The sequence below is a fragment of the Lolium rigidum genome, chromosome 4, assembly GCF_022539505.1.
Source record: "Lolium rigidum isolate FL_2022 chromosome 4, APGP_CSIRO_Lrig_0.1, whole genome shotgun sequence".
In the NCBI taxonomy this organism is placed as follows: domain Eukaryota; kingdom Viridiplantae; phylum Streptophyta; class Magnoliopsida; order Poales; family Poaceae; genus Lolium; species Lolium rigidum.
In genome coordinates this window covers 200,752,969-200,778,065 of record NC_061511.1, presented here as the reverse complement: position 1 = coordinate 200,778,065, position 25,097 = coordinate 200,752,969, and the positions used below count along the sequence as shown (strand labels likewise).

At 42.0% G+C, this 25,097-nt stretch overlaps 1 protein-coding gene across 1 annotated transcript; it reads left to right on the top strand.

Annotated features, from left to right (window-relative positions):
- Nucleotides 1–16,127: 16,127 nt before the first annotated feature.
- LOC124649817 (50S ribosomal protein L20-like) lies at nucleotides 16,128–17,939 on the top strand. The gene is made up of 3 exons (XM_047189386.1): nucleotides 16,128–16,260; nucleotides 17,259–17,477; nucleotides 17,664–17,939. Exons 2-3 carry the CDS (start codon nucleotides 17,292–17,294, stop codon nucleotides 17,844–17,846), a joined length of 369 nt encoding a protein of 122 aa, XP_047045342.1. The 5' UTR covers nucleotides 16,128–16,260; nucleotides 17,259–17,291; the 3' UTR covers nucleotides 17,847–17,939.
- Nucleotides 17,940–25,097: the final 7,158 nt, after the last annotated feature.

Here is a 25,097-nt window from a genome sequence, read left to right as displayed (position 1 = left end):
ATTCTAAAAATATGATGGAAATAACAAAATAGTCCGAAGACATTAATGATATATATGATTAAAACACAATCACTTATACAATAATAATAGGAACATATTTGATTGTAAGTAGAACCTACAAATATACCAATAATGCCAACTCAATGGCAAAGCTTCACCTTTCTAAAAAAATCATTTGTAATTTTATGGATCAAGACTTTTGAATATCTCTCGGTCGGTTCACAACTGGGTCTTGCTGATATTTGTTGCCAGAAATTACTTTTAATTGGTCTCTTCGCCGCTATTAAAAGAAATGCCAACTCAATGAGGTGATTATGTCATGATGTGCCTTTCAAAAATCAAGAAATCTCTTAAATCTCCAATTCTCCGCGTTTGAATAATGAATAGCTCAAGGTTATATTCTACATAGGAAGAGATATGACAAATCTATGTAAGAAAAAAATAATCTTATTTACATTGAACCTAGAAAATGAGTCATGTTTTTGTTATGTAGTCTTTGTTTTTGGTTTAGTCATTTTTGCATAGTGTTGACTAAAACAAACATAACTTTCTCATACGGAATCTGTTTTCGACGTATGACCACTCAAATTGTTCAAAAGAACATAAGCATCTCATTTGTATTCACTAAAAATCAACGACTCTCGAGATGAAATTGTAGATATGTTTTTAAGATGTTATTTTGTCTATCATTTAGCCGGTCAATTTGGAAATTGTTTCTAATCAAACCTATCGCAATAGATACTTGGTAAGTATGGTCTCAGGTTTTGTTCCGTGTGACATCTGCGCACATCGTTTAACAGTGTGAATGCAATCATACATAATACCCTTCGGGGAGGGTGAACTACAGGAATGCTTTGACTTCATGGCAAAAAGTTGATAGATCTGTCACCTAGTCTAGACTTCTGCTCCAACAGAAAAAATATGCCAATGCTTCCAAAGTGTAAACAGCTCAGCTGGAACTATCTTTTTTCTCCCATACGAACTTCTATCTCGGCATAACGCTGGGACGAAGATTCTTTGGTGCACATGAACACTAGTGCTCCCGGTTTTTGGAGTATTTGAAAACTGTACTTTTATGTATCAAAAAATTATAAAAATTATTCCATGAATACATACATATGTCATGAATACTCGTGCGAAGTTTCGGTAAAAATTATGTTATATTTTTAGCTACATAAAAAAATTATGGCTGTTTATAGGGACAATTTTTGTCAGAAATTTATCTTTTTTATATAGTTCATAATACAACATATTTTCTTCCAAAAAAATTAAAGTACATTTAGAAGATTTACATGTATGTGCAGATTTAAGCTCAAATATTTTGGAATCTCAGAAATATGTTTTTAAAAACTGAGAGTACTGGTGCTCATGTGCCAAAGTCACTTTTCGCAACCCTGCACAATATTGAGTACGATCGTATTTATTTTAGAGTTGATCACTCACCTTTTATTGGCGTATGCGATATGGATACTGGGATTTAATGTCCAGACTTAATTTCACTTAATTAACCACAGTTTTATACTACCCCATTTCAATAAATAAGGCGCAACTTTGACGGAAAAATTGAACAACAAAATCTTGATTTATTATATTATATGTAATAAGTATTGTTGTAAGAAGTATTGTTGGATTTATATTGAAAAACACTTTTTTTGCAAAAAGTCCACCAATCTAGTCAATCCTCAACAGTAATACAAGAAAATCCAAAAGTAATAATTACAAATAGATTTTGGGATCACCTAGCGCCGACTACACGCAATCAAACGAGCTGAAGGCACACATTTTTTAGCATTTTATACCAACAACTTTTATATACACGAACTAATTCTTAGTCAAAGAAAAACACGAAAAACAAAGGTGCTTTATTCATGGGAATTGAGGGAGTACCAATTTGTGTTTTTCTTTACTTCTACACGATACAATATGAAAATAAATTATTTCGGCCATTTGTGTGCATTGTGTGAGAAGTGAGAACTCTTAGGTAACCACGTTGTCTAAATTGTGGAGGTGGTGTTTCGGCACATTGGTGCATATGAACATATTATATAATTTTCATAAAAATAATTTTGAAATATTAGAAAAATTCGTGAGAAAATTTGGCGTGTACATTTTAATATTCTATGTTTGCACACAAGTTTTCGGGGGATATATAATTTTATGTGGTCTGAGTAAAAAATAAATTTCCGTGAATAGGCATGTTGAAACATCAATAATTATTTTTTTTACACATGCCATATTTTTTTTCTTAAAAACTTGTGTGGGAATATAGAATATCTACATGTACATGCGTATTTTCTTCATAATATTTGATATTTTGATATGTGTTTTCACACAACAGGTTCATATGCATCCTTGAGCACAAATGAATATCTCGTTGTCTAATAGCTACTCCAATGTATACTTGAACTTGGGAGCCACAGACTTAGCTATAAATCCATTTTGCTGTAAATTTGGGTACACGAGGCAGAAAATTAAAGGCTATTTATCCTTGAAATTTTAGTTCCAGGGACTCTAAATTTACACTAAGATACCTTTTTATTTGATTTTCTTTGTTTTTTCTTTCCTATTTCTTTTTTTATTTCCTTTTTAGTTTCCTTTTCTTCTAATATTCGAAAATATTAAGATTGAATTATAAAAAATTTAAAAACGCAGATTTGGAACCGTTCAATTTTGAAAATTTTGATTTTTAAAGCGTTAATTTTTGAGAAAAGTTTTTTTTAAGTGCTCATTTCAGAAAAGTATCCAATCTAAAAAAATTCTCAAATTTCAATAAAAAATCAAATATTCATTGAAAATGTTCATTCTCCAAAATGTTATAATTTCAAAGAAGTTCAAATATTTTAAAAATCCAGATTTTAAAAAAGCTAGCTTTTTGAAAAATGTTCAGATTTTTTAAAAACAGAACAACAGAAAAGAAATGAAAAAAAGAAAGGGAATGTTGGTATTTAGAACTTTGAGATGATCATGTCAACCTTCTAACATTATGCCGATTTGGTTCATTTAGGGTGTGTTTGGTAGTTTGAATAGACTCAGATTTTTTCACCCCGTCCTAGAGTTTTCAAGGTTTTTTTTTTGTTTGGTAGGTCGGATCGGTCTAACTAGGCATGCCCACATCGTACAAAAAAGGCCATCAGCCCGGCTGAGAAGCTCAAATCGAGCTTCTAAACTCTACCGAGCTGAGTCCGTTTGAAAAATCCCCACCTGAGCGAGACAAGGTCCCGATCCTGCACAGATCGAACACACCATTCCTCCCCGCACCCTTGTCTATCCCGAGCGCCCAGCCGCCCACCATCCCCGCTTTCCAGGCGCCACCGCCATGGCCTCCATCAAGCACCACGCCTTCTCGCGCCGCCACGACAACGAGCCAGCGTCTCCTCGTGTTGGCATGGCCGTCAACAAGCAATGCACCTTTGCCTCTACTTCTCTGTCGACGCTCCCATCGAGTGCCCCTCGAGCTCCACCCCAAGCTCCCCCCGCCCTACTCCCCTGGGACCGTCCCCGGCCTTCCTCGCTCGTCCGGCGGTGCCCAGGCGCGCCTCCTCTACCGGACCTGACCCGAGCACCGCCCCAAGCTCCGCCGCCACGGCCATCCTCGCTCGTCCGGCGGTGCCATGGAGGTTTCTGGCCGGTGTAGAACACTAGTCGATGTACGCTACTGCAGTAGATCGAGTACCCGATTTAAGTTTTAGTGTTGCTTTATTCAGAGAATGTTCATGACTAGATAAGTACAGATAGTTTCCATGGTTAAATTCTACATGACCTAAAATATACTGCTGAAACTATCTCTAATTCGCCAACTTCCCTCCCTGGTTAAACTACTGAAGCAATGGGACACACGACGACCGACACCAGCTTGATTATTGGTAATGTCTTTCGTATGTTTCTGTTTACCTCAATGGTAGCTTCAACATATGACAAAAATGTTGTGAGATTTCAGTTTTAGATAGGAGTATTAGTTATCTATAATAGTATTTTATTTATATTCTCATAATTATCAAAATCCTTTATGTCCCTATTATGAGAGTGGATTTGGTGATCACATGGGTAGGTGCGCACCCTCTCTCTAACGTTGGATTTGCTTTAAGATGCTAACTTCACATACGGCGACCAAACGGCATGCACGCGCGGCCGAGAGTTGTTCCGCTAACCATTGATCTGAACTAAGCGTGTGGGTCCCATTTCCTATCGAAGACTCCTACAGTCTGTCCACACACGGGCATAAAAAAAACCACATGAACAATTCCATCTAGACACCAAATCCCCTCCCTGGCAATCGATCGCTGGAGCGATCACTTTCCTTGGCGCGGCAGCGCTCGCGCCATGCGCGAAATCAATTCCCTTTTTGTCTTGTAGTGTTTAATTACGTTCACATGTAGCTTTATGTTCACACTAACAGCTCACGTTCTCACTTGCAAGTTGCATACAACCAAGAGCGTTCACACTGCATGCATACATAAAGTATCTCATAGCTTTGCATTTAATGAGCCAACTTTTCAAAGACGAGACTAGCTCTCACAAGTTGCTGCATGCATGCACAGAGCATCTCGCTTTTTTTTTTCAGCACGACGCATATTTTCAATTCTCTTTATTTGCAATTCCCTTTTGATAATTCTCTTTTTTTTTGCAATTCCCTTTATATTGTTATTTCGTACGGTAATTCATGTTTTTTGGATTAATTTTTTTAATTCCCTTTTTCGGGCCAGTGGTTTTTAAGGGGGAAAATAACGGGTGGGAAGATCCACTTGCAACTCAAATGAACTACCACTTGCTACTCAAATTAAGTACTGTTTTTAAGTTGTAAGCTAACAAAAGTTGCTAAAATTTCTAAATAAAATTTACTTTTTAGGGTTGCTAGGTATTTATATTTACCGTTGATAAATAAAGGGGCATCGGGTTGATAACTTGTAAACAAAAAAAAGAGTCGCTACATATTTAGGGTTGATATTTTTTTATATTTAGGGTTGATATTTATTTATATTTAGGGTTGATATTTATTTATATTTAGGGTTGATATTCATTAAATAAAAATTTAGGGTTGACATTTATTTATATTTACCATTGATAAATAGTGGGTCACCGGGTTGATTGCTTGTAAACTAAAAGAGAATCGCTAAAATATTCTAAATGAAATACATTTAGGGTTATTATTTATTTATTTTTATAGTTGATAAATAACGAGGCACCAGGTTGATAGCTTGTAAAATAAAAAATGTTCGCTAAAATATTCTAAATAAAATATTTTTTGGGTTGGTAGTTTTTTTATAATTACCATTGATAAATAACGGAGCACCGGGTTGATAACTTGTAAACTAAAAAGAGTCGCAAAAATATTCGAAATGAAGTTAGATTTTTAGGGTTGGTAGTTATTATATTTACTGTTGATAAATAACAGGACATCGGGTCGATAGCTTCTAAACTAAAAAATATTCGCTAAAATGTTTAAAATAAAATTAACTTTTGGGGTTGATAATTTTATACATTTACCGTTGATCACTCAAGTACGGAGGGGTTGATTATTCAAAACAAAGAGGCTTGATAACTTTTAGCCCGAAAAAAAAGTTTCTCGAAACATATCAACATGGGTGCTAGTTTTGAAGATCTCGTCGAGACGGATTTATTGGTGAAAGCGGATCTTAATTTGGAGTTGTCGTTTGAAAGTTAAAACATTTTGAATTTTCAAATTTGGAAAAGATTCCGCTGACATCAGCAGATTCGTCTTTTTTGCATGCATACAAAACTTTCACTCAATACCCTGCACCAGGTTGATAATTTTATACATTTACCGTTGATCACTCAAGTACGGAGGGGTTGATTATTCAAATAGAGAGGTTTGATAACTTTTAGCCAGAAAAAAGTTTCTCGAAACATATCAACATGGGTGCTAGTTTTGAAGATCTCGTCGAGACGGATTTATTGGTGAAAGCGGATCTTAATTTGGAGTTGTCGTTTGAAAGTTAAAACGTTTTGAATTTTCAAATTTGGAAAAGATTCCGCTGACATCAGCAGATTCGTCTTTTTATGCATGCATGCAGAACTTTCACTCAATACCCTGCACCAGGTTGATAATTTTATACATTTACCGTTGATCACTCAAGTACAGAGGGGTTGATTATTCAAATAGAGAGGCTTGATAACTTTTGGCCAGAAAAAAAGTTTCTCGAAACATATTAATATGGGTGCTAGTTTTGAAGATCTCGTCGAGACGGATTTATTGGTGAAAGCGGATCTTAATTTGGAGTTGTCGTTTGAAAGTTAAAACATTTTTAATTTTGAAATTTGGAAAAGATTCCGCTGACATCAGCAGATTCGTCTATTTGTGCGTGCATGCAGAACTTTCCCCCAATACCCTGCACCAGGTTGATAATTTTATACATTTACCGTTGATCACTCAAGTACGGAGGGATTGATTATTCGAATAGAGAGGCTTGATAACTTTTAGCTAGAAAAAAAGTTTGTCGAAACATATTAACATGGGTGCTAGTTTTGAAGATCTCGTCGAGACGGATTTATTGGTGAAAGCGGATCTTAATTTAGAGTTGTCGTTTGAAAGATAAATCATTTTAAACAATGGTTTATGCTACATATATTCGATGGGTGACCCTAAATTTGCATGCGGTGATTAGCCACGCTAATTAGGAATGCATCTGACGCGAGGAGAGAGAAGAAAAGGTGGTCCATCCCTTGCATGCCTTCTACTTATTGCCACAGATTTTCACTAATTAAGCTGTCGGAAACCGATCGCTCTATAAAGTCTTGGCGATCGAGCGCCAGCTAGGGCCGCCCTCTAGACACGGCCGCACATCCATCCCATCCGTCCCCAAATCTCGCTGACTCCTGCTCCCTCCAGCGAGCGGGGCTCCAACGACGCGGGATCCACGAGCTCCACGCCGGTCCCTCCCCAACTTCGCGCCGCCACCTCGCGCCGGCCGGCACGGCCCACCTCGAGCCCTCCGCGCGCGCAGTGGTTGGAATTTTGTCTTGCGATGGGGAATGGAGGGTCCACTGTGCCTTCTTCCTCGCGGCGCTGCCGTTCTCCATTCCTCGCGTAGACACAACTCCGGCAACCCAGCGGCCCAGCCCCTCCGCTCGTCGGCAACTAGAATCAACGCTTGCCGACCCCGCCGCCATTCGCCTCCAATCAAGCCGTCGCGCGCTGAAGCTAGGGGCGGCGCACGGGGATCCTCGAGCTCCTATCGATGGCGATGTAGGGGAGGCCGGGGCAGGGGGCGGCGAGTGAGGGGCGGAGCTTGTCCGACAGAAAACGCCAATGGCAGTGGTGAGCAAGCAGGCCGGAGCGGAGGGAACCAGGGGAGGGTGCGGCGGCTCGCAGGTGCAGGGGCCGGTGCGGCGGCTCGCTGGTGGGAGTGCTTGGGCGGCGGGCTCTGATGACGCCGCCACCGCTACGCACCTCAGGTGGCTGGCCCCCCCAACGCCGCCACCGCCGCTGCGCACCTCAGGCGGCTCGCAGCTCCAATTTTGGGCGGCGCTGGTCCCCTGCGCACTCCAATTTTGGGCAGCGGGCGGCGAGCTTGCGCAGGATCGAGGGGAGTCGTTTTTGTCTCTAGCGATTAGGACACATGATTAGATGTACCTTTTCCTGTAACCGGCGCGGGACACGGTCAAAACATCAGCCTATCAGCATGAATCAACTTTTTTTAAAGATCACCTGCTCTGTTATCAATTCACGGACGAGCAACGCCGTTAGACACGTGTCGATCATTGGATGCGTGCTCACGTACCCATGTGATCACCGAGCTTCATCCGTCCCTATTATTATCTACAATGTTGGTTCAAAATTGTTTTGCAAATAATGTACAGTTGATGAGCATCAAATAAATCTCCATGCAATAAAATATTCTGGTGAGGCATGTCTCACAATGTTTTGTTGCAGATATGGAATTTATTTTATGCACATTTTATTACTGCCACTACATAATTATGTTTTTTTGCTTTGGAAATTACATGATCCTATCAAGATGCACTAATTTAGAGTTGTCTGAATGACATAAAATTTCTCTAAGAGGCAGCTATTGTAGGTGTGCATATTGGCAAATATAATTTCTTATTTAAGTTCTTCACGTTCTAAGAAAATTTAATTAAAATTAACCCGTCGCGACGCACAAGCAAATTTCCTAGTAAAGAGAAAAGAGAACAAAATGAAAACGGGGCCGGCCCAACATTCTGACCTAAGGTGTGCGGGGGGTTGTACAAACCAAACAGGCCTGCATATAGGACCCCTGCAGTGAGCCATGGATAAGTTTTGCCGAGGTAGCTCCTTCCGATGCTCAGCCTGCCGATCTAACTTGAACTGGAAGGCCCAGCCCGAGTCATCGGTTGGGCCGAAGCTGAGGTCATCCAACTCTACCCAGAAGGTTTATTTGGCTTTGGTTAATGCCCCGGTGGCACCAACTCCCTTCAGGTTGATATGGAAATCAGCATGCTTGCCAAAACATAAATTTTTCTTCTGGCTCCTCATACAGGACAGATTAAACACTAAAATGCATATGGTCAAAAAGAATTTCTTTGTGGGCAGTCAATGTTGTGTCTTATGCAATGAAGATGCACAGGAAAATATGATGCACCTGTTCTTTCAATGTGACTTCAGTCAGAATTTTTGGTGGAGACTTGGAGAAGAATGGAATACTGAACTTGAGTTGATTGAGATGATTATGGATACAAAAAGAAGATCTGTGAACAGTTTCTTTAATGAAGCCATGATAGCTGGTTGTTGGAGCATTTGGAACCATAGAAATTCCATTATCTTTGATGGCAAACTAGTTGACCCGGATAGATGTTTTTCTTTTTTCAAAGAATCTGTTTCTCTTATTAGGCATAGGGTCAGGCCTAGTTTGAGAGAGGGTATGCAAGACTGGCTGGACATTTTGTGAACTATCATAGTTCATCCCATGTACATAATCCTTCTTTTATGAAATATAAAAAATGACACAGTGGGGATCTTCCCCACTGTTTTTGTGTCAAAAAAAAATTTATGTTTTTTTCTTTGGAAATTACATGATCGTATCAAGATGCACTAATTTAGAGTTGTCTGAATGACATAAAATTTCTCTAAGAGGCAGCTATTGTAGGTGTGCATCTTGGCAAATATAATTTCTTAGTTAAGTTCTTCACGTTTTAAGAAAATTTAATTAAAAATTTACCAGTCGCGACGCACAAACAAATTTCCTAGTAAAGAGAAAAGAGAACAAATTGAAAACAGGGCCGGCCCAACATTCTGACCTAAGGTGTGCGGGAGGTTGTACAAACCAAACTGGCCTGCATATAGGACCCCTGCAGTCAGCCTGCCGATCTAACTTGAACTGGAAGGCCCAGCCCGAGTCATCGATTGGGCCGAAGCTGAGGTCATCCAAGAAGTCCATATCGATGAGGGTCAGACCGACGACATTCTGTTTTGACTTTGAGAGCTACGTTACCCCTAGAATCTTCGGCTCCTCGTTTTTGCACACAGATTATGCATTACCACCAGTCCGCCACGTTACCAAAGCAGCCCCTCCACATGAGACAACTCAGTTAGCCAGGCACGTACTCGCACGCACGGGTAAAAATCCGTGCGGGCGACGGACGGGGCAGTTGAGCCGAACAGATCAGGTAGTTGGGAAACGGTTGCGCGAGACGAGCTAGCTCTCTTCCTCTCTCTCACTCTCGTGTGGATCTCGCCACTGGCTTGCTTGCATGCACGCCCGGTTTGCCCACCCGATCCCACCTTCCCCTCTCACCACCCAGTCACAGCTACCGGCAGCTGCAAACCATCCGCATGTACATATACCGCGGCGCCCTCTCCGTCATACTAGCTCCCCGGCCGGTCGTCGATCGACCCCCGCCTCTAGCTCCTCTCTCTCCATCCCGGCGAGAGCCACGCCGAGCGCGGGGAGTACGTGCCATCGATCGGTTATCTCCATGGACAACTTTCCAGAGGGGGTGGACGATCATGACCTGCAATCGCACGACGAGCTGCTTCGCCACCTGCAGTACCTCCCTCCGACGCCGCTGCCTCATCCGGGGGCGTTGATGGATCAGCCGCAGACGTCGTCGGCGATCCCCGAACTGGTCGACTGGGCGTCCCTGCTCCTCCCGCTGGGATCAGGTGCCGGGACGTCGCAGCAGGTGGCTGCGCCGGCGGGTACCGGTCAGGAGGAGATGATGAGCGGCATGGAGACGGCGCCGAGTGGTGTTGCCGGCGGCGGGAGCAGTAGCGCAGGGGCCGGGGTAAGCGGCGGGGAGCAGGTGACCAAGGAGAGGAAGCCCGCCGGCTCGCGTGGGAGGAAGGCCACCCGGCCGAGGTTCGCGTTCCAGACCAAGAGCGAGAACGACGTGCTCGACGACGGCTACCGGTGGAGGAAGTACGGCCAGAAGGCAGTCAAGAACAGCGCCTTCCCAAGGTATACTATACTGCTTGCTTCTCATCCTGGAACTTGTGGTACGTTGCAGGTTAGCATGTGATGCATGCATATGTCCAAATTAACGTGTTCTTTTTGTTGTGTGGTCGGTGTAGTGTAGCTAGTCGAACACAAGCTTAAATGGAGTATCGCCGTTTAATTGGTACTTGGATTCGACAAAACAAAATTACTTCGTGCTTCTAATTATGCTACAAGGTGTATATTGTCCTGTTTTTTTTTGGTTAACAAAGTATATTGTCCTGTTTGAGACGAGGAAGGGCGTAGAAAGAGACAAAAATGCTTCGAGGAATTGAGAATATAGGCATATATTTGCTGATATTCCCAAGTACATTCGCCATATTAGTTTCTTGCTTGAACCTTAGGGCAGATGGCGTCGATTAAAATTCCTAACTTACACATTGAGGAGATATCATAAAGCTATATCATAATCAAATTGTGGGTGATCTCTCCAAAAAAATTGCATTTGTGTTGCTCAACAATTGAATTTCATAAAGTAGACTCTATATGGATTGCTTCTGCTACCCGATTCTCGCATGAATAGCCAATGAATTAGTAGGAAAACCATTGATTCTTTCGGATGTGTCAACTAGGTATTTTTTTTGGTAATTCTCGCTGCCTCATCTAGTTTGATCCCCATTGTCGAGTCACTATACTACACTTATCAACATTGTTTCTTGCACCGATTGAGGAGGAAGTATGAGGTGGACTACATGTTGTTATTGGATCAAGGCTTGTATGGTATAGTGGTAGCGATGAGAAGACCTAACAGAGAGGGATGAGGAATAGATCTAAACACATGAAGGAAGGAGGAAGAAAGAAGTGTTGATAGTTAGGCCCCACCGTACTAACGGACTAAAGTTCTCATGTCAGCGTAACTCGGTTGGGATGGTTGAAGGGTGAACTGCGATTTGCATCATGTTGAGGTTGCTACACGAACCGAACGGCAAACACATACACCACATACACCGTCTTCTTATGTTCATGACTTCTCGCATTCTCGTCTCCCCAACTTCATCCTTCTCTTCTTCCTCCTTGCTTCCACCATCGCAACCGTTCCTCAGTCGTAGGCACAAAAGCTATGTGGTGACTTATAGGGGTGTTGCGCTTGCGCCACGATGATGTCTTCCACTAAGATCATGTCTAGTAGTGCCGCGACAACACAACAAGGAATTCCACTAAGATTGATGGGAAGGAGAAGCAAAGAGGGTAGCCACCCCCATTGCCATCGTCGCCATTATGATCAACTTGTAGATGGTCAACTCATCCACCTTCTTCCTCTGTCCATCTCCCTCCCTTCTCTCCATTGAATTCTTTCTTCCGTGCATATGTCTTATTTCTTCCTTCACATCTACCCCCTACACACATCGGACGGTATTCAAGCGTTCACTACTTCACTCCATAACATGACTAGGTTGACCAGGCGTCCAGTCCCTATATTTTCGCATTTGACCCTAGATAGGCATATCAGAGAGATAGTATGTTGAACTGAAGCACCTATAATTTGATTTCATAGTGCAATTCTATGCCTCACTAGTATGTTTTTTTTGAAAAATATGTGGTATAAGCTATAAAACAGTGTGTACTGTACCGCAACAACACATGCAAATACACACCATGCATGCATATGGTGAAATGACACATTCATTATCCATGTTGCCTTAAACCCCAAACCCTAAATGCAGCTACATGAACCAATTGATTATGAAGTAAGTATGCAATGCCAAGTAGTATATGCAATTTTGCCTTTACTTATTCTCTTCGCCGATTAATGCATGCCCTTTTCGAAATGGGGATTGCCCCAGCCTCTGCATCAATCGATACACACAGCTTTCTTTATTACGAATTCATCAGTTTCAGAGTTTACAAATCATGGATCACATAGGGTGAACATAAAGATCAGCCAGCGAAAAAAAATAAAACAAGTCACCTTATGCATCTTGTAATCTTCTAGAAATCCGCCAGCCACCCTAGTTGAAGATATCCCGTGCGAACGTCACTAGACGGATACACCCAGAATCCATATCCGCCCGCTATGCCTCCGGCGGTAGGATTGACCACTCTTGGATCCAATGAGTAGCCATATGGATAACCTGTAGAAAATGAGCAGTTCCTTTTTTGTTAAAGATAATATCATTTCTGCAATTCCATAAAAACCACACAATAGCACAAGTTCCTACTCGGATCCGTGCCTTTGTATCTTTATCAATCTCATTCAACCAATTACCAAACATATTTGTACAATTAGTTGGTGGTGAAATGTTGAAGGTAAAGAAAACTACTCTCCAACCAAGACCATATGCATATTTGTACAATCAGAATCCATATGCATGCCCTTGATAACATTTTTGTGATATTTTAGGAGCTACTACCGGTGCACACACCACACGTGCAACGTGAAGAAGCAGGTGCAGAGGCTGGCCAAGGACACGAGCATCGTGGTGACAACGTACGAGGGCGTCCACAACCACCCCTGCGAGAAGCTCATGGAGGCCCTCAGCCCCATCCTCAGGCAGCTCCAGTTCCTCTCGCAGCTCTAACCTGTCATTTAATCGTCTGTGCGAAGAGCGTACATCGTACACACTGATCTATATATATACACAGCCCAGCGTACTCACTTCGGGAAAGAGAAGGAAAAAACTTGTCCTACCTCCCGGTCACCATATATACAGCAGCTGATCCAGACATGTACTCGTTTATTCCATGCATGCATGGTGCATGTGAAAATGTATGTCATTGCAGATATATAGTCCTCGTCCTTGTAAATAATGCAGGTAATTGTGCAAATTAATCTTACATTTACCAATTGATTTTATTCTGCCTATCATGTACTGTATATCCTATCCATCCCTGTGTTGTAGGGCGTGTAATCCTCTCTTGCACAAGAATTAGCGCACTCCATCCATTATGTTCTTTTGTCAAAACTACTACGCGTACCAGAAATGCCATTACTATTTGGGTACGACAACTGATGCAACGATGGTGTTCCAGGCTTCATGCAGCGGGCGTGATGAATTGTTCTCTTGATTCGTCGATATATATTTGTCATATGTATAGCATCGTCCTTTATTTTGTAGGGATATGTTCAGGCCCGGTCCTAAGCTTTCGAGGGCCCAGGGCGAAACGAGAATCAGGGCCCCTAAAATATTTATTAGATGATAATAAATTATTTTCACCGTCTGATGCATAAATTCATAGATATGGTTTAAATTATCAATAAATATCTATGTGTCGCTTGACTAATCATTGTTTCACCGCTTGATGCATAAATTTAGATAATAGGACAGATTGGTGCGTTTTTTTGATAAATCCGAGCCTTGGGCGAAACTTTTTTTTTGTCTGAACCATTCGCAAAACTATTTCGGAATCTTATACCTAGGTTTGGCGTCATTGAGAATGAAGCTGATGTTGCGCAGATCGGCACATGGAAAAGCAACAGTGAAAAACTCGATTGCGGCGATTTGCGCAATTTTGACTTCATTCTCGATATTTTTGAAAGACATACCGAATCTGATAAATTGTTGTTTTTACTTATTCTGAAGAGAGAAAAAAATCAAATCAACAACTTTACCCTTCTTTGATCTGGGGCCTATGATCGTAACTATGATAATTTATATATGTAGCTATGAAATTATACCAATAACTCTTTTACTATTGTATTTATACCAAACTAATTATACATAAAGTAACATAAATTTTAGCTTTGCCAAATGAACGATAGAAAGGAGTATGAATCAGCTTTTTATTGGGCAGGAAAATGCGTTGAATATGTTGCTGGACTGGCTCCAGCCATGGTCTAGCCATGGGCCCCAGCGATCTAAAGGGTAAAATGTTAAAAGCTAACCAAAAGAATGAGGCCCATCTAACGAAAACGAAAAGGGGCCCAAGATCTTAACCGGAGGTTTCGTCAATAACGCTTCGTCTCAGTTGACGAGTACAGATAAATTCCCCTCCGACGAGCTCTAATGGCGCCGCCATCGCAGCAGAAAACATGTCTAGCTGCCTAGCTGGGACTTGGGGCCCCCTTGGGTCCGGGGGCCCGGGGCGGCCGCCCCTCCCGCCCCCCCCCTAGGGCCGGCCCTGGATATGTTTCATTGCGCGCATTCATGTTTGAAAAAAGGTTTCACATGATATAGTTAATTGAGATATAACTCATATTTTGCTAGTCAAATTATTAGTCATAAGAACCAAACTGGTACGTGAGAACAGCCAGGGGAGGCGATCAGGAGGCGGTGGCCACAAACCCATCCACGGTTCTGTTCTCCTCGCCGGCGGCACCACCAGTTCTCTCCGCCTCCGTTGATCTTGGGGGTCTTGGAGGTGTGGCGGACCACAGTCCCTCGCCGGTGGGGAGTTTTCTTTCTTATTTAGGTTGCTTTTGGTATCTTTTTTGGGATGGTGAGAGATAACAACTGCATCTTAAAGTTAGAATAAGACCCTTTCCGCCCTATCCTCGTTCCGTGGTGCGTCTAAAGCTGGCGGAGGACACATGGAGTCATGTGTTCGGCGAATCTCTCGATATTCGATCAGATTTCGTGTTCGTTGGTGTGGTTTCATGTCAGCCTCTTCCGATCTATGGTTGTTATCATTGACGATGGTTATTGCTCAGTGCACTGGTCCTTTGTGGCCTTAGCACAACGACTTCCCGTTTATCGATCTACTACAACAAACTCTATTACGATAACTTTGCCCGGCTCTGGTGATGCAGGGCGAGGACGGTTGTGCGCATTTGGCTCGTGCTAGTGTTCGTAGTCGTCGCTAGGTGGTCAAGTACCTATTTGTAATTTATATTACTTTTCAAGTTATTTGTACTACTATTAATGATTATTAATAGATTGGTGGGAATTTTCGCAAAAAATATTACGAGCCATAATGGCACAAAATATCTAGTGGTGTGTATCCATAGACAAAGGGAGTATTTTATTAGCTGGGTTGAGTAATAAAATCGGACCGTCCCTCAAACGAAAACACATGTAACAAAGTGTACGCAAAAGCATTTTTGGAGGGGTAAATTTGGATGATCGATGAAAAAAATCATCGGGAATGGCAGATTGTGTATAACAATACATAAAGTTGAAAATGATAAATCCCCACCAAAATGTATAGAAAAGGAAATGAATAAAATAATATCCTTTTTGTTCCATCCTTCTGAAGATATAGGCCTAATTTTATTTTTCATAGTCTCCATACAACTTTGATCATGATTTTAACTTATAATGTAACACAATTTAGTAAATGAGTATATATATATGACATAAAGTACTTTACAAGAAAAAGTAACAATATTATTATTACATACACAATCCATTTACTCCTGCGCATATTGGTGGTCAAATTTTATAAGATAGACAACATGAAAAATAATTCAAATTATAATTTAGGGCGGAGGTTGTAGTGTAGAAAGGAAGAGTCTGATTTGTATTCTCTTTTTTTTTCTTTGGTAATATTAGAAAACTAAAATTTCTATAAAAACTATGGAGATTTTGTAATTATTTTATTATGCCATAAAAATACACTCACGTTAATGCAAAAATGTGAAAATCTAAATTTGTTTTTGAGCATACAAATCTGTACTCTAGTCTTCTACCACACAAATGGGCTGTTCAGCGAGGTCACCCAGTAGAGCCCATTACTGAACGGACCACGAACCTAACCCGTTACCCGTGTAAAGACCATGCGGCCCATTCAGCGCGTCTGAACAGAGAGTCTACTCCTCCCATTCCCCCACAACATCAGGTAACCATCTCGCCGCCGGCCGCCGCCACCGTCCTCCCTCGCTGCTTTGCCAAGGCCTGAACATTTCGCGGCGCCGAGGTCGTTGCCGCAGGGAGTGTAGCCGTCTAGAAAGGTATTCACTGCACAATATAACTCCAGATTGTGTTTGTGATGCTTATTTCTCATGTGCCGAACCTCAGCGCTAGGGTTCTAGGCGCGGGAGATCCGTAGGTGGTAGGAGATTCGTTAGTAGCTGCCGGATTTTTTGGTCGAGATAAACCCTAACGAGAGGAACCGAGGGAATCTTTACTAGGCCCGATATGTGACGGGATTCATAGCTGGGAACATTCGCTTGGATTTGGATTGTAGGGGCAACTGCAGACTAGATTGTTCTGAATTCTGATGGGTGAGGCCTGCAGGCATCGGCATAAATTTGCAAGGTGCAGTCCCAAAGGTTTGTCCATTTTGGGACAAATATACGTATATTTAGGTGAGATTATATCCGGCAAACCACATGGCAAGTGCTGTAACTGGTGCAAAATATTTGACTTGGACGAGATTATGTTTGTTGCAGACTTGCAGTATCTAGTAGTTTTACCGTGTAATTTGAGTGATGAGAATTGCGCTAGTTGCATTTTATCGCAGTGTCTGTTAATTGACAGCTATCAAAACACATAGATTATATGTTGGTGACCCATTGTCTGAGATTGTTTGTGATAACACATTATATGGTGTCATAAGTAGGTTATTAATTGCTGCCATACGGTGGGTTAGTGGGATAAACTTATGATAGTGCAAGGCTATGTGCAAAACTAATTAACCCTTTTGTACAGAGATAAGGGAATTGATTGCTGAACATCATACAGCTTGTGTCATACTTTAGAAAAGTGCAGATTAAATTCATCCCTTTTATCAGGATAAATTTTCTACAGACAGAATAGAAGATCAAATAACTGTCGCTGGTTGTATACGGTGTCGATGAAGCTAGTTACAGAAATTATCTCCTGATATGTCTCATTTGTATATGCATTCTGTACCCAGGGAATAACTTTCGTAAGGTATATGTGCAGTCTGAATTCTTATCACATTACTTGATAATTCGTCCATTGTGTCTTGATGTTGCGAATGTAGGGAGGACATAGTGTGTGAGTCCAGAACTCGAAGATGAACAAGGGGAAGATTTTCAAGTTAGCCAAGGGTTTCAGAGGAAGGGCTAAAAACTGCATAAGAATAGCCAGGGAGCGTGTGGAAAAAGCATTGCAATATTCATACAGGGATCGGCGCAACAAGAAAAGGGACATGCGATCTCTCTGGATCGAGCGCATCAATGCTGGCACAAGGCTCCATGGGGTATGTATCCATTGCCATATTAGGCTTTACAAGGAAATGAGTTTCTTGCATTCTCATGTTCAGCCATGTCCCATGTATGATGTATCCCTTTGTGCTGGCAGAATAAGATACCAATTCATAAGTTCTTGCATTTTTTATTTTGCTACTTTACGCACTTGTGTTTAATATATTGTCTTAACTGTCCAGGTGAACTATGGCAACTTCATGCATGGACTGGTAAAGGAGAATGTCCAACTCAACAGGAAGGTTCTTTCAGAGCTGTCGATGCATGAGCCATACAGCTTCAAGGCTCTTGTTGATGTATCCCGCACTGCGTTCCCTGGGAATAGGCCGCCTGTCAAGAAGGAAGGATTAGCTAGTATTCTATAAAAATATCCTTCCTCAACAATAATCTACTAGTTACTGTTGCATCGAAAGTAATCTGATAATGTTACCGCTCAGGTTGTAACCTTGCAATGTACTCATGCGGTGGGTGGGTGGGTATGCCTTTGTCTATGTTATTATGCTTGGTAGCCTGTTGAACAGAGGTTACATGTACTGTACTTCTTGCAAGTCTTTTGGGATAAGTTGCTCTGCTTACCGACAATAATCCTTTAGAATTGGTCATTTGTGTCTTGTGTATAATAAAGCTAAGGTGGCAACCAAAAGACTACCCATTTTTTAAGCATGACAAAAGAAGATCTGGTCATTTGGGGTCGACAGTTTTTCTTAGTACTTGCTTTCATACAAGTCGTGGAATCTTTGTGAAGGTTCGTTGAATAGGCTGCATCATCTTCTTTTCAGAGAACAGACGATCCTTAAATGTCCACTGGATGCCGATCTATATCATGTGGGTGTGCAAAAGTGGCGTCAATATGTCTGCACATTTGTTGGTCCACTTCTTGCAGGCAGCATTTCATGCACGGTTCCCCTGTTCTGGTAATTTACATCCCTTCACATGCCCTCTGTGACCCTATTGCTTTAACTTCTTGCCTCTCCTGATGAAACCTGCATCTGAAATCTCGGGAGTTCTTGTGAAGTTCTGTTGAATAGGCCGCATCATCTTCTTTTTGGAAGAACAGACAATCATGTAGATGTGCAGAAGTTACCATGGCAGCAATATGTCTGCACATTGCCTGGCCCTTCTTGCTGTTAGCGTTTCATTCACAGCTCCCCAGTTCTGTTATTTTCATCATCCTTTTACATGCCTGTCTCTCTAGCCCTGTTGCTTTTAACTCTTCCCTTCTCCTGATGGAACCTGCATCTCCTGGGGACCTTTTTGGCAACCCTAAACTCTAAGCACAGACATCATTCAGCAGTTGGCACATGGTGTCATTGTCCATCTTTGGGTTGCCGTTGCTTTCTCCTTCATCTGGGAGGCTCTTGGGGCAGGTTCCTCTTGATTTCAGACTACTGTTAGGTATGCCGATGGCAAGAACGAAAGCGATCTTCCCCTGAAACGACGCGGAACATCGTTTTCGATTTTGCATGGCCGATCTGGTGTTTTTTCATTATCATATACTAGGTGCGGTGAGATGGATGCGAAGAGATTTAGGGCTGCTGAGTGCTCAAATCGCACTCAGTTGGTGGCCAGTTCCTGCCTGAGTTGGTTGGTCGGTACAGTACTGCGGTATAGTATTTGTATCAACATAAAGCATGCGTAGACAAGGCAGCCTGAGAAAGATAAACTTTCAGACGTGATTTTGGGTGCTCCTAGATTCGGTGATGTAACATTACATGACGTCGGATTAGCCTAGTTGTGCTTAATTAGTACTAGCAGCAGCAACCGAAATAAGCTGCGTCTGGTTAGGTTAATGTGAAGTACAGTGTGTTTATGTGCAGGTTCAGGCCTCCTCCCCCCTGGAGGATGACATATAATGAGGCATCTGAACCTACAATTATCAATCTCTCATGGGTGCTGGATTGTGCATGATGCTGGATCATGAAGTAGTGGGATCCAGAAACTGTTGGGCAACTTCTCGTGGTGATGCCACATGACTTTGTCCAAGGTCGTCTCTCCCCCTTTGCGAAGTCAGACGCAGAACATGCTAGTAGGTCAACTCGAAACTCTATTTTATCAGCCCCTGCATCTCTTGTTCTTCTGATCATGTAATACATGGACAAGAAGCAGTTTGGTAGTTTGCAATTTCTTCTCTCTGAAAACTTCCACTCGTTTTTCTATATGTTGTCAGCCGAAAGAGGAAGAACCAGCCTAGAGTAAACATAAGCTAGGAGACATTTCATTAAAAAAATCGTGAAAAGAAAATGCAATGAGACGTGAATGGGGCTGTTGACAGATCACAGGCTCATGGTGTGCTCCACTACTATTGATAGCTTAGTATAGTTCCCTTTTGTAGCTTGTTAAAGCAAGCCAGGATTTGACATGGCAATGCATTGACTGAGCTTGTTAACTAACATTTTCTTGAGGAATCTCAAGAAATGTGCGTGGTGTACGAACACGATCTTTATCTCACGCACGAATATTTATATCTTTCCTCCACGAGTTGGCGAATCGGTGGAAGTCCGGTTGAATGCTTCCACATACAATTGGCAAATCATCAGGCGCTGACAACTCATATCCGTGGTTCGTTCAGCACTGGAATTTCGTCACCTCCCCGTTAATATCTCTTCATCGCAGTGATTCCTTACGGGCAAAGCTAAGGATGAAGAGGTCCTTGTGTATATAAAACAGCGGAACAGAAGAAGTCTCTTCCGTTTCAAGCCAATCATTTATCTGTTTCCGTCGCCAGATTGTGAACATATATATACATCCGTGTATATGTGACGTTCACTCTTGACTTGGCAACTAGCTCACGCACGGCACCATTCGCTGGCAACAAGAGCCGTGAATGAAGAAAAAAAGATTTCTGAACTGATCTCCAGAGTTTGCTTAGGACAGAAAGAACCATCATTGCGGAGATACACTTTGGCTTATAGATGTGGATGCATCCATTGTTTAAAAAATAATTTATAAAATATAAAAAAATTCTGAAAAAAATATTCAGTTCTATATCCGAACATTCTATCTATGCCCGCACACAAAATTTCGTAAAAATAGTGTTCTCCACTAATATGCCTAGCATAGTTCCACAAATTGTCTTTTTTTTTCCAAAAAACTTTGTGTGCAAACATAGAATATCTGGAAATTTTTGTTCAGAATTTTTTGACATTTGAAAATATATTTAAAATGTACTTTTATAATAAGTGCATCAGGACCTATGAGTCAAAATATTATGTTGTTGTTGTTGTTGTTGTTTCCTTGATCATAGGCGAAGCCACTCATGATCAAAGTTTAAAACAACCGGTATGCTTCTTAGCGGTGGCATTTTTCAACAGCTAAGAAAGCTATACCAATTATTGTTTTTGCCAAACACAAAAAATCTTCTAGAAAAATTAGGCATCGTATACTCATAGCAACTAAAAATTGCGACTAAAAATTCAGAAATATCGGCGATACAAGCGTACTGAATATCTATCGCGATTGCAGCCATAAAATGAGTGTATAAGTGCATATCACAAAACCAAGTCCATCTTCAAACTCAAATAAGAAAATGTTTGGAACATGGCGAGAGAAGTGGCATAATTTTTTTTGGCATAATTAATCATTTTAGGGTGATCTATCAAGCTATTAATATCATCAACAACAATACAAAGAATACTAAAGGTAACAAAAATTATAAATAGGTCTTTGGACCACATAGTAAAGACAACAACAACCCCTTCTTCACCAGAGCTTGGCAAACCTTGTCGAAATAGAGTTTGTTGTAGTAGACGGACGAGAAGTCATCGCACTAAGGCCTCAAAGGACCAACTCACCAGAGCAACAACCATCGCCAATTATGAGAACCGTAGATTAGAAGAGCCAAACAGCCAAACATGTAACCACACCGAGGCTCCCGACCCTCCCGACCCAGAAACCCTAGCTCCTCCCGCCGCCGCCGGCGGCGCCGCCGAGCAAAGGCCGCGGGGCGTGGCGGCGGCGGCGGGCTTCCCTCATGGTGTGGTGGGGACGGCGGCTGGGTCCTCTTCTTGATGCAGCGGCGGCGGCTTCCTTCCTCCCGTGATGGTGGGCGGCGGCGGTGGACTTCCGGCCTCCCGTGTGATGGCGGGGCGGCGGTGGTCGGAGGATGGAGGGGTGACGGTGGCCCCTGTGTTGCGGCCTCCCTTGCCTCCCGGCGGCGGCACACCGGTGGTGGCTGGTGGTGGGATGGAGCGCCATCCCCTCCGCTTCTCGCCGGTGCGAGGGGTGATACGCGTAGATGCACACGTCCGTTGGGAACCCCAAGTGGAAGGTATGATGCGTATAGAAGCAAGTTTCCCTCAGTATGAAACCAAGGTTTAATCGAACCAGTAGGAGCCAAGAAGCACGTTGAAGGTTGATGGTCGCGAAATGTGATGCGGCGCAACACCGAGGATTCCGGCGCCAACGCGGAACACTGCACAACACAACCCAAGTACTTTGTCCCAACGAAACAGTGAGGTTGTCAATCTCACCGGCTTGCTCGTAACAAAGGATTAAACGTATCGAGTGGAAGATGTTTGCAAAGAAAACGAGTAAACACAATTGCGGTAGATTGTATGCTATGTAAAGAATAGGACCGGGGTCCACGAGTTCACTAGAGGTGTCTCTCCCATAAGATAAAAGCATGTTGGGTGAACAAATTACAGTCGGGCAATTGACAAATAGAGAAAGGCATAACAATGCATAAACATGATATGATAAATATAGTGAGATTTAATTGGGCATTACGACAAAGTACATAGACCGCCATCCAACTGCATCTATGCCTAAAAAGTCCACCTTCAGGTTATCATCCGAACCCCCTCCAGTATTAAGTTGCAAAGCAACAGGACAATTGCATTAAGTATGGTGCGTAATGTAATCAACAACTACATCCTTAGACATAGCATCAATGTTTTATCCCTAGTGGCAACAGCACATCCACAACCTTAGAACTTTACGTCACCGTCCTGCAGTTCAATGGAGGCATGAACCCACTATCGAGCATAAATACTCCCTCTTGGAGTTAAGAGTAAAAACTTGGCCAGAGCCTCTACTAGTAACGGAGAGCATGCAAGATCATAAACAACACATGAACAATAGATTGATAATCACCATAATCATAGTACTCTCTATCCATCGGATCCCGACAAACACAACATATAGAATTACATATAGATGATCTTGATCATGTTAGGCAGCTCACAAGATCTAACAATGAAGCACAACAAGGAGAAGACGACCATCTAGCTACTGCTATGGACCCATGGTCCAGGGGTGAACTACTCACTCATCACTCCGGAGGCGACCATGGCGGTGTAGAGTCCTCCCGGGAGATGAATCCCCTCTCCGGCGGGGTGCCGGAGGCGATCTCCGAGAATCCCCCGAGATGGGATTCGCGGCGGCGGCGTCTCTGTAAGGTTTTCCGTATCGTGGCTCTCGATGCGGGGGTTTCGCGACGGAAGCTTTAAGTAGGCGGAGGGTCAACGCGGGGGCCACACGAGGGGCCCGGGGGCAGGTCGGCGCGGCCGGGGCTCGGGACGCGCCGGCCTCCCTCCCGGCCGCCTCGTGGCCCCACTTCGTTAGGTCTTCGGTCTTACGGAAGCTTCGTGCAAAAATAGGACCACGGGCGAAAGTTTCGTCCAATTCCAAGAATATTTCTTTACTAGGATTTCGAAACCAAAAACAGCGAAAACGACAAGCGGCTCTTCGGCATCTTGTTAATAGGTTAGTTCCGGAAAATGCATAAATATGACATATAATGTGCATAAAACATGTAAGTATCATCAATAAAGTAGCATGGAACATAAGAAATTATCGATACGTTGGAGACGTATCGGCATCCCCAAGCTTAGTTACGCTCGTCCCGAGCGAGGTAAAACGATAACAAAGATAATTTCCGAAGTGACATGCCATCATAATCTTGATCATACTATTTGTAAACATATGTAATGAATGCAGCGATCAAAGCAAAGGTAATGACATGAGTAAACAACTGAATCATAAAGCAAAGACTTTTCATGAATAGTACTTCAAGACAAGCATCAATAAGTCTTGCATAAGAGTTAACTCATAAAGCAATAAATCAAAGTAAAGGTGTTGAAGCAACACATAGGAAGATTAAGTTTCAGCGGTTGCTTTCAACTTATAACATGTATATCTCATGGATATTGTCAACATAAAGTAATATAACAAGTGCAATATGCAAATATGTAGGAATCAATGCACAGTTCACACAAGTGTTTGCTTCTTAGGGTGGAAGGAGATAGGTAAACTGACTCAACAATAAAAGTAAAAGAAAGGTCCTTCAAAGAGGAAAGCATCGATTGCTTGTATTTGTGCTAGAGCTTTTATTTTGAAAACATGAAACAATTTTGTCAACGGTAGTAATAAAGCATATGAGTTATGAAAATTATATCTTACAAGTTGCAAGCCTCACGCATAGTATACTAATAGTGCCCGCACCTCGTCCTACTTAACTTGGACTACCGGGTCTTCGCATGCCATGTTTCAACCAAGTGTCACAAAGGGGTACCTCCATGCTCGCATTTCGGATTTCTCGCTTTTGATTATTCTCAACTTAGACATCCATACCGGGACAACATGGACAACAGATAATGGACTCCTCTTAAATGCATAAGCATGTAGCAATGATTATTGTTCTCATATGAGATTGAGGATATATGTCCAAAACTGAAACTTCAACCATGGTTCATGGCTTTAGTTAGCGGCCCAATGTTCTTCTCTAACAATTTTGCATGCTCCAACCACTAAAATGATAGACCTTCGGACAAGACGGACATGCATAGCAACTCACATGATATTCAACAATAGTTGATGGCGTTCCCCGAAACATGGTTATCGCACAACAAGCAACTTAATAAAATATAAAGTGCATAAGTACATATTCAATACTACGATAGTTTTTAAGGCTATTTTGTCCCATGAGCTATATATTGCAAAGGTGAATGATGGAATTTTAAAGGTAGCACTCAAGCAATTTACTTTGGAATGGCGGAGAAATACCATGTAGTAGGTAGGTATGGTGGACACAAATGGCATAGTAGTTGGCTCAAGGATTTTGGATGCATGAGAAGTATTCCCTCTCGATACAAGGTTTAGGCTAGCAAGGTTATTTGAAGCAAACTCAAGGATGAACAAGTGCAGCAAAACTCACATAAAAGACATATTGTAAACATTATAAGACTCTACACTGTCTTCCTTGTTGTTCAAAACTCAATACTAGATATTATCTAGACCTTAGAGAAACCAAATATGCAAATCAAATTTTAGCAAGCTCTATGTATTTCTTCATTAATGGGTGCAAAGCATATGATGCAAGAGCTTAAACATGAGCACAACAATTGCCAAGTATCACATTATCCAAGACATTTTAGAATTACTACATGTAGCATTTTCCAATTCCAACCATATAACAAATTAACGAAGAAGAAACTTCGCCTTGAACATTATGAGTAAAGCCTAAGGACACATGTGTCCATATGCAACAGCGGAGCGTGTCTCTCTCCCACAAAGTGAATGCTAGGATCCATTTTATTCAAACAAAAAACAAAAATGAAAACAAACCGACGCTCCAAGTAAAGAACACAAGATGTGATTGAATAAAAATATAATTTCAG